At 36.1% G+C, this 12,666-nt stretch overlaps 2 protein-coding genes across 2 annotated transcripts; one reads left to right on the top strand and one right to left on the bottom strand.

The window, feature by feature from the left end:
* Nucleotides 1-948, bottom strand: LOC105306242 (olfactory receptor 51H1-like). Its single transcript, XM_011381142.1, has one exon. It carries the CDS (start codon nucleotides 946-948, stop codon nucleotides 1-3), a length of 948 nt encoding a protein of 315 aa, XP_011379444.1.
* A 10,332-nt stretch (nucleotides 949-11,280) lies between these two features.
* Nucleotides 11,281-12,231, top strand: LOC105306241 (olfactory receptor 51H1-like). The gene has a single exon (XM_011381141.1). The coding sequence runs from the start codon at nucleotides 11,281-11,283 to the stop codon at nucleotides 12,229-12,231; it is 951 nt and encodes a 316-aa protein (XP_011379443.1).
* The last annotated feature ends 435 nt before the right edge of the window (nucleotides 12,232-12,666 follow it).

Below are 12,666 nucleotides of genomic sequence, written 5' to 3'. Positions count from 1 at the left end.
CTAGATCCTGTTCTTTCTCCTCTGGAACACATAGATGATCCTCCTTCGTATCTGCTTGGTCTTCACACTATAGACAATGGGGTTTAGTACAGGGGGTAGTAACAGATAGATATTAGCCATGAGCATGTGCACTACTGGTGATAAATGCTTCCCAAATCTGTGGGTCATGGTGATGCCAATGAGAGGAACATAGAAGAGGAGCACAGCACAGATGTGAGAGAGGCAGGTGTTGAGGGCTTTGAGCCCTTCAGCTCTGGAAGCAATACCCAGCACAGTCTTCAAGATGAGCACATAAGAAAAGAGAATGATGAGAGCATCCAGACCCAATGTGAAGATGACTATGATGAGGCCATAGAGGCTGTTGATGCGAGTGCTGGCACAGGCTAGCCGCATTGCATCTTGGTGTAGACAGTATGAATGAGACAAGACATTGGAACGGCAAAAAGGTAACCTCTTTATAAGGAAGGGCACAGGGAAGACTACACAGACTGCCCGGGTGAGGACAGCTATTCCAATCTTGCCAATGATGCTGTGGGTGAGGATAGACGCATAGTGTAATGGTTCACGGATGGCCACAAATCTGTCGAAGGCCATGGACACTAATACTCCTGATTCCGCCACTCCAAATCCGTGGATGAAGAACATCTGTGCGATGCATGCATCGAAGGAAATTTCAGAAGTATTAAACCAGAAGATGCTGAGCATGGAGGGCAAGGTGGACATGGAGAGACTAACATCAGTCACAGCCAAGATAGAGAGGAAGTAGTACATAGGCTCACGGAGATTGTGATCTACCTTGATGACAGCTAAGATGGCAGCATTTCCCAGGAGAGTTAGTATGTAGAGAAATCCCAGGGGAAACGCCATCCATGGGTTTTTATCTGGCATCCCTGGGATACCCATCAGAATGAAACTGTGGTACTTGACATGCGATGCATTAGAATTCATCACGTTGTTCTCACCGTAGGGCAAGGCTGGACTTTCCCATTTAGCTCACAGCTCCTACACTGAAAATATATTTTCATATGATAGGTAATGACTTTTTAAATATATAAATGGGACAGCAGAGGGAAGAACTGTGTTAAAACAGCATCCACAAGTTTTTATTTTATTTTTTATCACTTTGTCTTTTTCCTTCCTGGGAAATCACATGAGATGACCTCTCTTCCCTTGAATTTAATTTGTTCATCTGAAAAATGGAGATAAGACTAAATCCCTACTATTTAGATAGTAAAACATTTGGATATCTCCCCCTTTAACAATTCTCAATGTTTGGCAGAAAAGAAGCAATAGCACCTAAGGAGTTAACAGCATAGAGCATTTTGCTAAATAATCAAAAAACACTAAACTCACATTACACCTATAAACTTTCCACTGCCTTCACAAACCCATGTCCACACGAATCCACGTGTATGTATGTGTACATTCTCATACACACACATCTATCTATCTATCATCTATCTATCTATCTATCTATCATCTATCTATCATCTATCAATCATCTATCTATATCATCTATCAATCATCATCTATTATCTATCTATGTGTATATTTATATTCCTCCACATGCCTAGAGATCTATTTTTTTCTCTTGCATTTTATTAATTTTTACTGTGGTGACATTGGTTAACAAAATCCAGTAAGTTTCAGGTGTACAATTTAACAGTAAAGCATATGTGTGTATATATATATATGTACATATATTGCATTATGTTAGATAGCTATTTCACTATATTTATAATGGCCTACATTTATAAATAGACACATTAGTGGATAAAACTGTTCAAATATATATTTAATATTCATGAATTTTAACATTTATAATTTTCTATAACTTCATTTTAAAGTAGCAAGGAATAGAAAATAAAGGTAATTGGCTCAAGAAAAAACACACATATGATATGAGAGTAGCCACTCACCAGATTTTAATTTTAAAAGTTTCCTAACTCACCAGAAACTTGGGACCATTCTTGAAACCTCTTCTTTCATCAAACCAACACTTAACCATTCTCAAACGTGCTTCCAAAACATGACATAATTATCTCATTTCTTTCTTTTGTATAGCCAATAAATAGTATAGTCCATTTCTCTCAGGCTTTCTAACTAATCATCCTCTACTCATTAGTGCCTCCCTCCAATAATTCTTCATTCTGTAGTCAGAATAAACTTTTAAAATTTGAAATATGATTTATTCATCACAAACAAAACCTTCTTTAAGAGCATCTTTTGTACTTAGAACAGAGACCCAGATCCTCATCTTAGCCATCGAGGTAAGGCATGATTAAGCCCCTATCTTAACTCACACCAGCTCACACCATTTCTCTCTCCTTTGTTCTTTTTAATGCGGCCAAATTTGTAGTATTTAAGTTCCTGGTTCTCACTGAGATACTTCCTGATATAGGATTTCCACATATGTTCTTCCCTGTTCCTTATGTCTTTCTCCACTTCCTATATAGTTCCTCGTTGCCTTATCAAAGCCTATCTGTCCTTCCCTAGTAAGACTTTTTAAGTGTCCATCATTTCTTAAGACTCCTCAGTGTGCTACTTTCACATTTTGGGCTTTTCTTCTTATAAGGGAGCACAGTTAATTTAGCATTATATAAGTAGTTACTTCATATCTATCTCTCTTACTTGAATTACATTCCCTAAAAGAAAAGAATATTTATCTATTCATCATCTAATAGATCATATGCTAAACATATGTTAGCTTTTCCATATGTGTTGAATGAAGGAATGAAACGATGATTAAATGAATATGAATGATTGAATGCCATTCTTCTTTCCAGAAATCTTGCAAACCCTCATTCTCCTTCCTGATCTTCTGTATATGGGTTGAAAATCATTAACCAAGAGAATGACCTGTTTTTCTAATAAGGCCCAGATAAAAAAACTTAAATGTCATGTCTCACTTAAGTGCTTGCTTTGAGAAAAGAGAAAGAAAAATCTCTAGAATTGCTTTGAGAACTCTGAGTCTAGGTAGGGGTAAGGGGGTTATGGTCAGATGTATAAGATCAGGAGGGCTTTCCTGCTCATTCACCTCCTGTTTCTCTGTTGTGAGATAAGGATTTTCTGTTTAGGAGACAACACTGTAAAAAGTGATTTTGAAGATTCTGATCTCTTAGAGGAATCTACGAAAGATTGTGTAGTCCATTTACAAAGGTCGTGCTGTGCGTTGCAAACAGAATCCAGATCGCTCTCTCAGTAAATCACAGTGCTCAGATCAAAACAAAGCATCCTGTGGTGACTGTCTAACCCTCTAGCTGCACTTGAGGAAGGGGCGTTTTTATACTTTACATGCTAAGTGAGAACCTTTCATTGCTGATAACCTCATCTCAAGCAATTCAGATGGCTTTCCCTTGGGAAGAATCAATTAGCTCACCCCTACTAGATATTTTTCTTGGAAAGACTTGAAAAATCTTTGATGTTCTCTGAATAAGTCCCGAGGGCCTGATAAAACACTGTTGTTTCATGGAAATTGTTGATTTTTGTTTTCCCCTTCCTTTTTACTGCTTTTGACCCTGCTTATCCAAATGTGTTTTTATCCCATCTTTTCCTTTTTTCCGCATTGTCTCTATTCTCCATCTTCCTTCTCTTTTCCATTCTCCCTAAATTTTCAGTCCCCTCTTTTCTCTAGTTCCCATTTTACTTCTCATTTACTCTTCCATCCAATCTTAATTTCATTCTTTTCTATGCACTAGATCCTCCCCCATAGTATGTCTTCTTTTATTATGAATAGCAACATCTACATTTTACCTTTTCTCATTTTTTCTTTGCTTTTTGTCATCCCATGCATGACCCTCTATAGACTCTTCTCATCTGGCCTTATTATTTCTCTCGCTAGAATTTCTATGAGGATTTAATGAAATAATGTTCATAAATAATCCTACACAGAGCTTGTTATGTGGAGGACATGTAAAAAGATTTTAAGATTAATGTATTACCTGTATCGACCCCTGTGCTCCAGTTCAGGATTAATTTGGTTTCTTTCTTTCCCTAAGACTAGCAAACAGAGCACTTATAAAGACTTCTCAAACCTCTGGTGGCATCTGGAGTCATCATGATTCTATAACAATTTTACAACTGCTCTGGAAAAATTCCTTGAGGAATGTTATGTAGTGCCACGTGGGCTATTCTACCCTGGTTACTCTAAGGACTCCAAAACCTTCCTTCACTTGTCAAATATCCTTTCTTCTGCCAATACACCTCAAATTTTTCTTAATTTTGATTTTTCTTTTTTAAATTAAAGTTATTGGGTTGCCATTGGTTAATAAGATTATATAGGTTTCAAGTGTACAATTTTATAACACTTTGTGTGTTATATTGCATTGTGTGTTCACCATCCAATGTCAAATCACCTTTTGTCACCATGTATTTGACCACTTTTATCCTATTCTACCTCCCCCACCAACCTTTCCCTCTGGCATCCTTTCAGAGAAGTTTGAAAAAGACTGAAAGATCTACTTCAGTCTCAGTTTCAATGATGACATAGTGTTGTGATGTACCCTGAAATAGACTGGGGGTCTACTGTGGTTTTGGATGGAGAAAAGGATTGCTTGGGCTCTCCCTCAGGAACACAGAAGACAAAGTTCTTTAAATTTTTGAACTTGTTTGGTTTTATGGGTTGTTATTTCAATCTATTGAATATAATTAGTTTCATTTCTTTTAATGTATTTTTCTGTAATGATATTTTTTCATCAATAAGGTAATTCTTAATATTATAGAAACAGCTGGTTATTCCATCTGTGTGTGCCTTTGTGTGATTAGTCCTAAAGTTGTCCATAGACCCTTTCTACTACCTCTTCATGTCTCTTATGGTCTCATTTATTTTCCGTCATAGGCATAGTCACATTATAACAGCAGAAAACAAAAGTTAGATGTAAATAATTCTTATGATGATATTTCCTTTTTCAGGCATAATAGAGAATTATGGCAGAAGTTCATCTATTTATTTTCAATTTCTATACTCATTTCTTTCCCAGTGTGTATTACAACCTATAGGAAACCACCTAAACATTAAGAGCTGGTGCTTTATAATAAGTGTTTCTGTATATTTTAATAAGACTTTCATGACTATGTCTAGACAATACTATCTGTTATCAATAATGTGGAGAAGTTGGAATCTTGATGTGAGTATAAAATGATTCAGCTACATTGGTAAATAGTTTGACATTTTCCTTAAAATTAAATAAATGCCTATCATACTACCCAATAATTCCTCTTAGATACCTGCCTAAACATGTATACACAAAGAAAATATGCTAACTTTTGTAACAGCATTATTTATAATAGCAAAATGCTGTAAACAATTCAAGTGTATATCAACTAATAGATGGATAAATAAATATATTTTATTCATATAATGACATACTACTTAGCAAGGAAAAAGAATAGACTATGAATGCATACAGCGACGTGGATAAAACTTAAAACATGTTAAATGTGAAAAGCCAGACACAAAGGCAATTTATTGTATGGTTACATTTATAAAATTTTGAGCAAATGCAAACTATAAAAATAGAAAGCATATTCATGGTTTTCTGAAGCCGTAGAGCCCCAGGGCTTACCTGTGTCAACTACTATCAAGGAATCATTTTATGTGATATGAGTTTTAAAACTGGTTAAGGTAATAGTTTCATAATTATATCAATTTACTAAATGTCTTCAAATTGTATACTTAAAATAAATAAATTCTATGACTTGTAAATTATACCACAACACAATAAATAAATATAATAAAATAAAATAGGAATTAAAAACATTAGTAGATAGGAGACTGTTGCTATAGTCCAAATGAGAAGTGATGGTAACTTTGCTGAGATGGTAGAGTGAAGATGAAGAGAATTTGAAGTATGTAGAATATATTTTGGCTTGGACTCAATAGGCATTAGTAATAGATTAGTGTGATTTATTGAAATTAATCACAGGTAGATAGGAAGAAAAATATTGTTTCTGTTTTACAGCATTTGTCATGCTAATTTTGAATTTCTATATACTATCCAAGTGGAATTATCAAGAAGTTGATTGAGAGATTAAGGCAGAATTCAGGCCTGAAGACATACTTTTGGAGGTAATTGGTATGTAGATATTTAAAGCAATAGGACTTGATGATATCACTCAGTGAGAGAGAAGAATTAGATTAAAGTATAGGGCAAAAGACCAAATAAGAGACACACTAACATTTAGTGAAAAGAAGGAAGATAAGTCATCAGATATTAAGGAGTAGAAATTAAAGCAGGAGAGAAAATATGGTGTCACAGAAACAACACAGAAAAGAAAATAACTCAACATAAAAGCAGTTTTTCACTATATTAAATTCTTCTGAGAAAAAGAGTGAGATGAGGAATGTTCTCTGGGTTTAACAATAAGCAGGCCGTTGGTGACATCTGCAAAGATAGTTTCAGTGAAGTGGGAAAGAACTCTCACTGAATTGAGGAGAGAATGGAAAGTAAGTGGGACAGGGACTATAGACTACCATGTTAAAAGGCTTTTCTGTGAAATGGAGAAAGAATGAGGTGATAACTGGAAGGCATGGGGATACAAAGCAGGCTTTTCTTTTCTAGTTTCTTCCTTCCTTCCTTCCTTCCTTCCTTCCTTCCTTCCTTCCTTCCTTCCTTCCTTCCTTCCTTCCTTCCTTTCTTTCTTTCTTTCTTTCTTTCTTTCTTTCTTTCTTTCTTTCTTTCTTTCTTTTTCTCCTTTCTCTCCTTTCTCTCTCACTCTTTCTTTCAAATTGTAGAGATTAGGCATTAAAGTATATTTCTATTTTGATGTAGCTAGTGAGGTACCATTTATGCAGGTTCTAGATTGATTGTATATTTAGAAGGTTGCCATCACAGGTTTGCATTAAAAGAACTAGGTCCTTTGAGATCAAGACAGAGAGACCAACATGCCCAGAAGCACGAGTCTATCTAGCTTTTGACCCTGGAAGCATCTCCAGGAAGAGTGATGATCATGTCTCCAGAGTATCATTCCAGAGGGAATCTGGGCCAGAGTACTCCTGGATTTAAATCTCTGGCTGTGCTGCTGGTTGTCAGCATGAAAAATAACTCTCATCTCTTAGACTAGACTTTGGGTGAGTCGGGGAGTAAACTGTGGTCTGGGTAATGCTTTCTCTGAGGATGCTGTCACAGAATGGAGGGGATAATAGTATGGACATTTCGTAGAAAAGTCCTTAAAGGTCAGGATTGAGTGGTAGGAGTGAAGGGGGTCACATATGTTGAATGCAGTCCACTGTTTAGTCTGGAATCTGAATTCGGTGGCAGACATTTTTTCCTATGGCTAAAAATTCATTTTCTCCTTTAGGACCAAAAAGAACTTTACAGAACAATGATTAAAGCACCTCATTTTAAGTTTTAGTTTAGGTTTTGGGTCAAGTTAATTATTTTCTCTGACCTTTGTTTTACTTAGTCATACAGCGGCAATAATTAACAGTACTTTTCTCATAAGGTTTTCATAATCATTAAGTGAGATAGTATGTGAAAAAGGCTAAAAACAGAACCTGCAGCATAAATTTGTATTCAATCAATATTAGGTGTTTTTGTTAAGGACTAAAATAATCTATAATGTTCACCCATTATACTTCCCATTGTCTACCTATGACATTATATAAACATATTTCTTATGATTTCTACATATCTATAAAGAGCCTAGAGAAAAATAGTTCTCAGCAAAAACTGTTTTTCCATTTTCTCCTCCTTTTTCATTAAAATACAAATAACAAGTCTAATTGTAGATATGAGAATTAAGTGGAAAGAATACCTACTAGTGCATCATTCTTTTATTTTATTTATCTAGGACCTGCTTCTAATAAATTCTTTACAGTAAGCATACATGATTAAGTGCAGAGTCACTGAGCACAGACCCACATATTCCACTTTCTTAAACACTGCTACAACCAGTACCTGCAAACTCAAGACATTCAATGTTGGGCTAAATTGGCTGAGGAATGGAGACATGTAGGCAATACAAAATTGGATAAAAATATATAAATGATATATGGGTCAGTAAGTACATTTAGCATCAAATAAAGAGATTTCATAGCTTATAAATATTTTGAAATTTGGGGTTGATTTTTACAGTTAACCAAACATTACAAAATTTATAGATAATGGATGAACATTGATTATAGTTAAACTTTATTGAATGTTTGTTATTTTCCTCGTGCTTATCTAAGTATGTTATCAATATTCCCAATGAATACTCTTAACAATTCCATGGTAGGTACTATTATTTTCACTTTAAAGAGTTGAAAAATGAAGCACGGAGAATACTAAATAACATGTTCAAGGTTGTAGAGCCAGGATTTAAATCCAGGTGGTCTTCTCTAGATCCTTTCCTTTTAAAACTATTTTCCTATTCTAATTTCTGAAAGAGACAAAGAAAGATATAGGTAAAGAGAGACAAAGGTTATATAGTATATAAGTAAAAGATCCTCAAATCCAGTTGGATCTAAGATTTGTCAAAGGGTCAGCTAGAATGTTTGGCATTATTTTTATTCATTCATTCATTCATTCATTCATTTAAATTAAATGTATTGGGATGACATGGGTTGATAAAATTATGTAGGTTTCAAGTATATGATTCAATAATACGTTATCTGTATATTGCAGTGTATGTTCACCACCCAAAATCGGATCTCTTTTTGTCATTAGATATTTGACTACCTTTACTCTTATCTACCTCCACCCCTTCCCCCTTTCCCTCTGGTAACCACTAAACTGTTGTCTGTGTCCATGAGTTTCTGTTTGCCTGGTTCATTTGCTGCTTCCTGTTTTATATCCCACCATTTATAAACCATATGAGTAAAATCATATGGTTTTCAACTTTTTCATACTAATCAAAATAAGTCAGAAAAGATGTTGATATTCTTTAAGTTTGCAGTCTATAAGACCAATTTTTCAAACTTCAATGGAACTTCCTACAATAAGGAAAATATTCTACATCTGTACTATCCTATCCAATGCAGTAGCTACTAGCCACATATGGCTATTAAACACTTCAAATATGATTTGTACGACTAAAATGTTGACATTTTAATTTAATAAATTTAAATGTAAATAGGCAAATGTGTCTAGTGACTACCATATTGGACAGTGTAGCACTAAACTTCAACTCTCAGGAACATTGCAGTAACTCTTTCTTGTCTCTATTCATTCCTAAGTATCTAGAGATCTCTGCCCCTTGTGCCCAACCCTAGATTTTGTCTAGAGACTTTGCTCCTTCCTCTAAACCAGACTTCTGTTCTATTTTCTTTAACCTGGGTCCTGAGTTGGGCTTCAATAATATGTGAATTTTTTAAACTTTGCTTGTAGTGTGTGTGTGTGTGTGTGTGTGTGTGTGTGTGTGTGTGCGTACATTTTTATTTGGAAGGCCCTTTATGAGATTCTCATGAGGGTCATAATATAAATAAGATTAAGAGCCAGTACAACACTACTCTTTCAATACTGAACCCTTATCAATTGTGTAGCTTAGAATGTCCCCCAAAAGTGACTACCTCATCAGCCTATTTGGATATATCTTCTTAAAGATAATGGCCAATAATTGAAACAAAAGAGAGCTAACTATGTGGCACTAAGATTTTAATACTGATCTTTGTCACTGCAAGTGTTAGGCATTAATGTCTAGATTGTCCCATAGGTCTATTTAAGCCTGACTCAGAGTTATAGTAAGAAATATAGTTACTGGTCACTCAAAGTGGAGTTCACAATAACAGCCATCTAGTGATATGAAATGCAGAGAATGAGAAGTCTCTATGGAAGAACAAGGAAACTGAAGTCCAGCTGAGTTTCTAATGCCTGGCACATTGACTTCACCAATCTGAACGATGTTTGAACCAGCCTTTTGGGAGATTCTCCATGGATGGATTTTATCTATCTGAACCAGCTGTTAGTTGTAGAACTCTGCAAATACTAGAGGGCATTTTGCTCCTTCAGGAGTAGCCGAAAAATTGATCTCAGAATTCCCTTCCAAATGTACCTTAGGACAGAGAAGTCTAATTGCAATGAAGAACTCACTGTAGAAAAAGGTGGAGCCTGAGTAAATGAGATTGAATGGGAAAACTTGGAATAATTCTGAAAAAGTACTAAAGTAAATCTTCTCTGGCTCCCCTGACTATTAATTTTCTACTTTTATCATAATAAATTACCACAAATGCAGTGCCTTAAAATAACATATATTTACTATTTTATAGTTCTGTAGGTCAGAAGTCTAACATGGCTCTTATAATGGATTAAAATCAAGGTGTCAGCAAGTCTGAATTCTTTTCTGAATATTCTGTGGAGAATTCTGTTCCCTTGCCTTTTCCAGTTTCTAGAAGCTACCCACGTTCCTTGGTTCCCGGTCCCCTTCCTTTATCTTCACAACTAACAAGTCATGTTGAATCTTTCCCATGTGGCTATCTCTCTGGTTCTCTGCAGCTGGAAAATTTTCTTCACTTTTAGGGACTCACATGATTCGATATGACCTACTTCTATAATCCAATATAAACTCCCCATCTCAAGATTAACTTTAATCACAAAGTCTCTTTTACCAGTGTAAGCTAACATATTTCAGGTTTTAAGGATCAGGATGAGAGCATCCTTAGAGACCATTTTTCTGCTTACCAGGAGGATCCTTCTAAAGGTCTTTGGAAGCCAAATTAATTTCTTCCTCCATTACCTGCTGCACACAGGTTCTTTTAGTACCCATATACTCCCAGGAATGCAGAAACTCAGAGCTTTAAAATCCTTAGAGTATATTTATTTCCTCTTCTGTCCTATATCATGCAAGTAGAAAATTCGAATCCCAAAGAAAATTGTGTCTAAATCACAACAATCTAAAATCACAATCAAGACACACATATATGCACACACATCTGCATATCTGTGTTTATGAGCAACCCTTATGTCATGTTTGTGCTAATGTTTTCTTTGTGGTTATTGGCGTCAGTGTTTATTACCCACAGAAATGTACAATGTCAAATTCTTTCTTATCAAGGAAGCAAGACAGCTAACTCCTTGATGTTTTTAGATGAATTCTATCTCTCTTGGGTGAGGTGTTGGTTGAACTTTATTTTTCTTTCTCCTAGGTATTGTAGTATATGATGTTCAGTAATGCAATTATTGCTCAGTAGGGCAAGGCTGTTCATTTCTGTATCAGACTGTGGACATGAATGTGTTGAAATAATATTTAAGTCACTCCTTCCTATGGCTACCATCTCATTACTTATTGCCACGGATTCTAATTGAAGACTGGTTAACTCAATGATTTTTTTCTCTTTCTGCCTAGTCAAACCTTCATTCTACTATGTCACCATTCAACCAAACTATTGATAACCATCAGAACTTCATCTTGACTGGGATTCCAGGAATGCCAGAGAAGGACTTCTGGATGGCCTTGCCCCTCTGTCTTCTTTACAGTACCACACTGCTGGGTAATATAATTATCCTTGTTGTCATCAAAGTTGAGCAAAGTCTCCATGAGCCCATGTATTATTTTTTGGCTATGCTAGCTGCCACTGACCTCAGCCTTTCACTATCTTCCATGCCCACCATGATCAGTGTCCACTGGTTCAACTGGCGCTCAGTAATTCTTGATGCCTGCATCACTCAGATGTTCTTTATCCACACCTTTGGGGGAGTGGAGTCAGGTGTTCTAGTGGCCATGGCTTTTGATCGCTTTGTGGCTATTCGCTTCCCTTTGTACTATGCTACTATTCTCACTCATGGAGTCATCAGAAATATTGGAGCAGCAGTCCTGCTGAGGAGTGTGGCAGCTGTGCTCCCTGTGCCTTACCTCATCAAAAGGCTGCCTTTCTGCCGCTCCAACATCCTCTCCCATGCATACTGCCTCCATCAGGATGCCATGAAGCTTGCCTGTGCTGACACTCGTGTCAATAGCATCTACGGCCTTCTGGCCGTGATCTTCATCATTGTACTAGATGCCTTGATCCTTTTGGTCTCTTACATTCTAATCCTCCAGGCAGTATTGAGCATTGCTTCCCAGGAAGAGAGACTCAAAGCTCTCAACACCTGCCTCTCTCATATCTGTGCAGTGTTGCTCTTCTATGTTCCTCTTATTGGCATGACTCTGATTCACCGCTTTGGGAAGCATTTGTCACCAATAGTACATACACTCATGGCCAATATCTACCTGTTACTCCCTCCTGTGCTTAATCCTGTTGTGTACAGTGTTAGGACCAAGCAGATCCGGCGGCGGATTGTCCGAATCTTCTGTAAGGACAGAATTGGCCCTTAATGGTGTCTATTACTTCTGCGCAAATGCAATCAAATTAGAGGAGGGTACCAAATGCAACACTGTCCAGCAGAAATTCCTACAGTGATAGAAATGTTCAGAATCTCTGTTTAATATAGTAGCTACTAGCCACACATGGCGATGGAGCACTTGAAACTTTGCTAACATAACTGAGGAATTGAATTTTAAATTTTTAATTAATTTTAGTTAATTGAAATGTAAATTTAAATAATCACAGGTTGGCTCTTAGCTACTTCATTGGATAGAAAATCTAATGGGTTATGGCATACCATTGCATAATGGTTTTGATGAATGCAAGAATTTAGATAGCTTGATAAAAATATAAACTTTCTTTTCTCAAAATGGTGTATAAAACACTTATATACAATAAAATTTACTCTTTTTGGTATATATTTCTGTAAGTTTTGACACATAGAG

The sequence above is a fragment of the Pteropus vampyrus genome, unplaced genomic scaffold, assembly GCF_000151845.1.
Source record: "Pteropus vampyrus isolate Shadow unplaced genomic scaffold, Pvam_2.0 Scaffold431, whole genome shotgun sequence".
In the NCBI taxonomy this organism is placed as follows: domain Eukaryota; kingdom Metazoa; phylum Chordata; class Mammalia; order Chiroptera; family Pteropodidae; genus Pteropus; species Pteropus vampyrus.
Note: the sequence above shows the minus strand (reverse complement) of the source record. Positions and strands in the feature narration are given on the sequence as shown.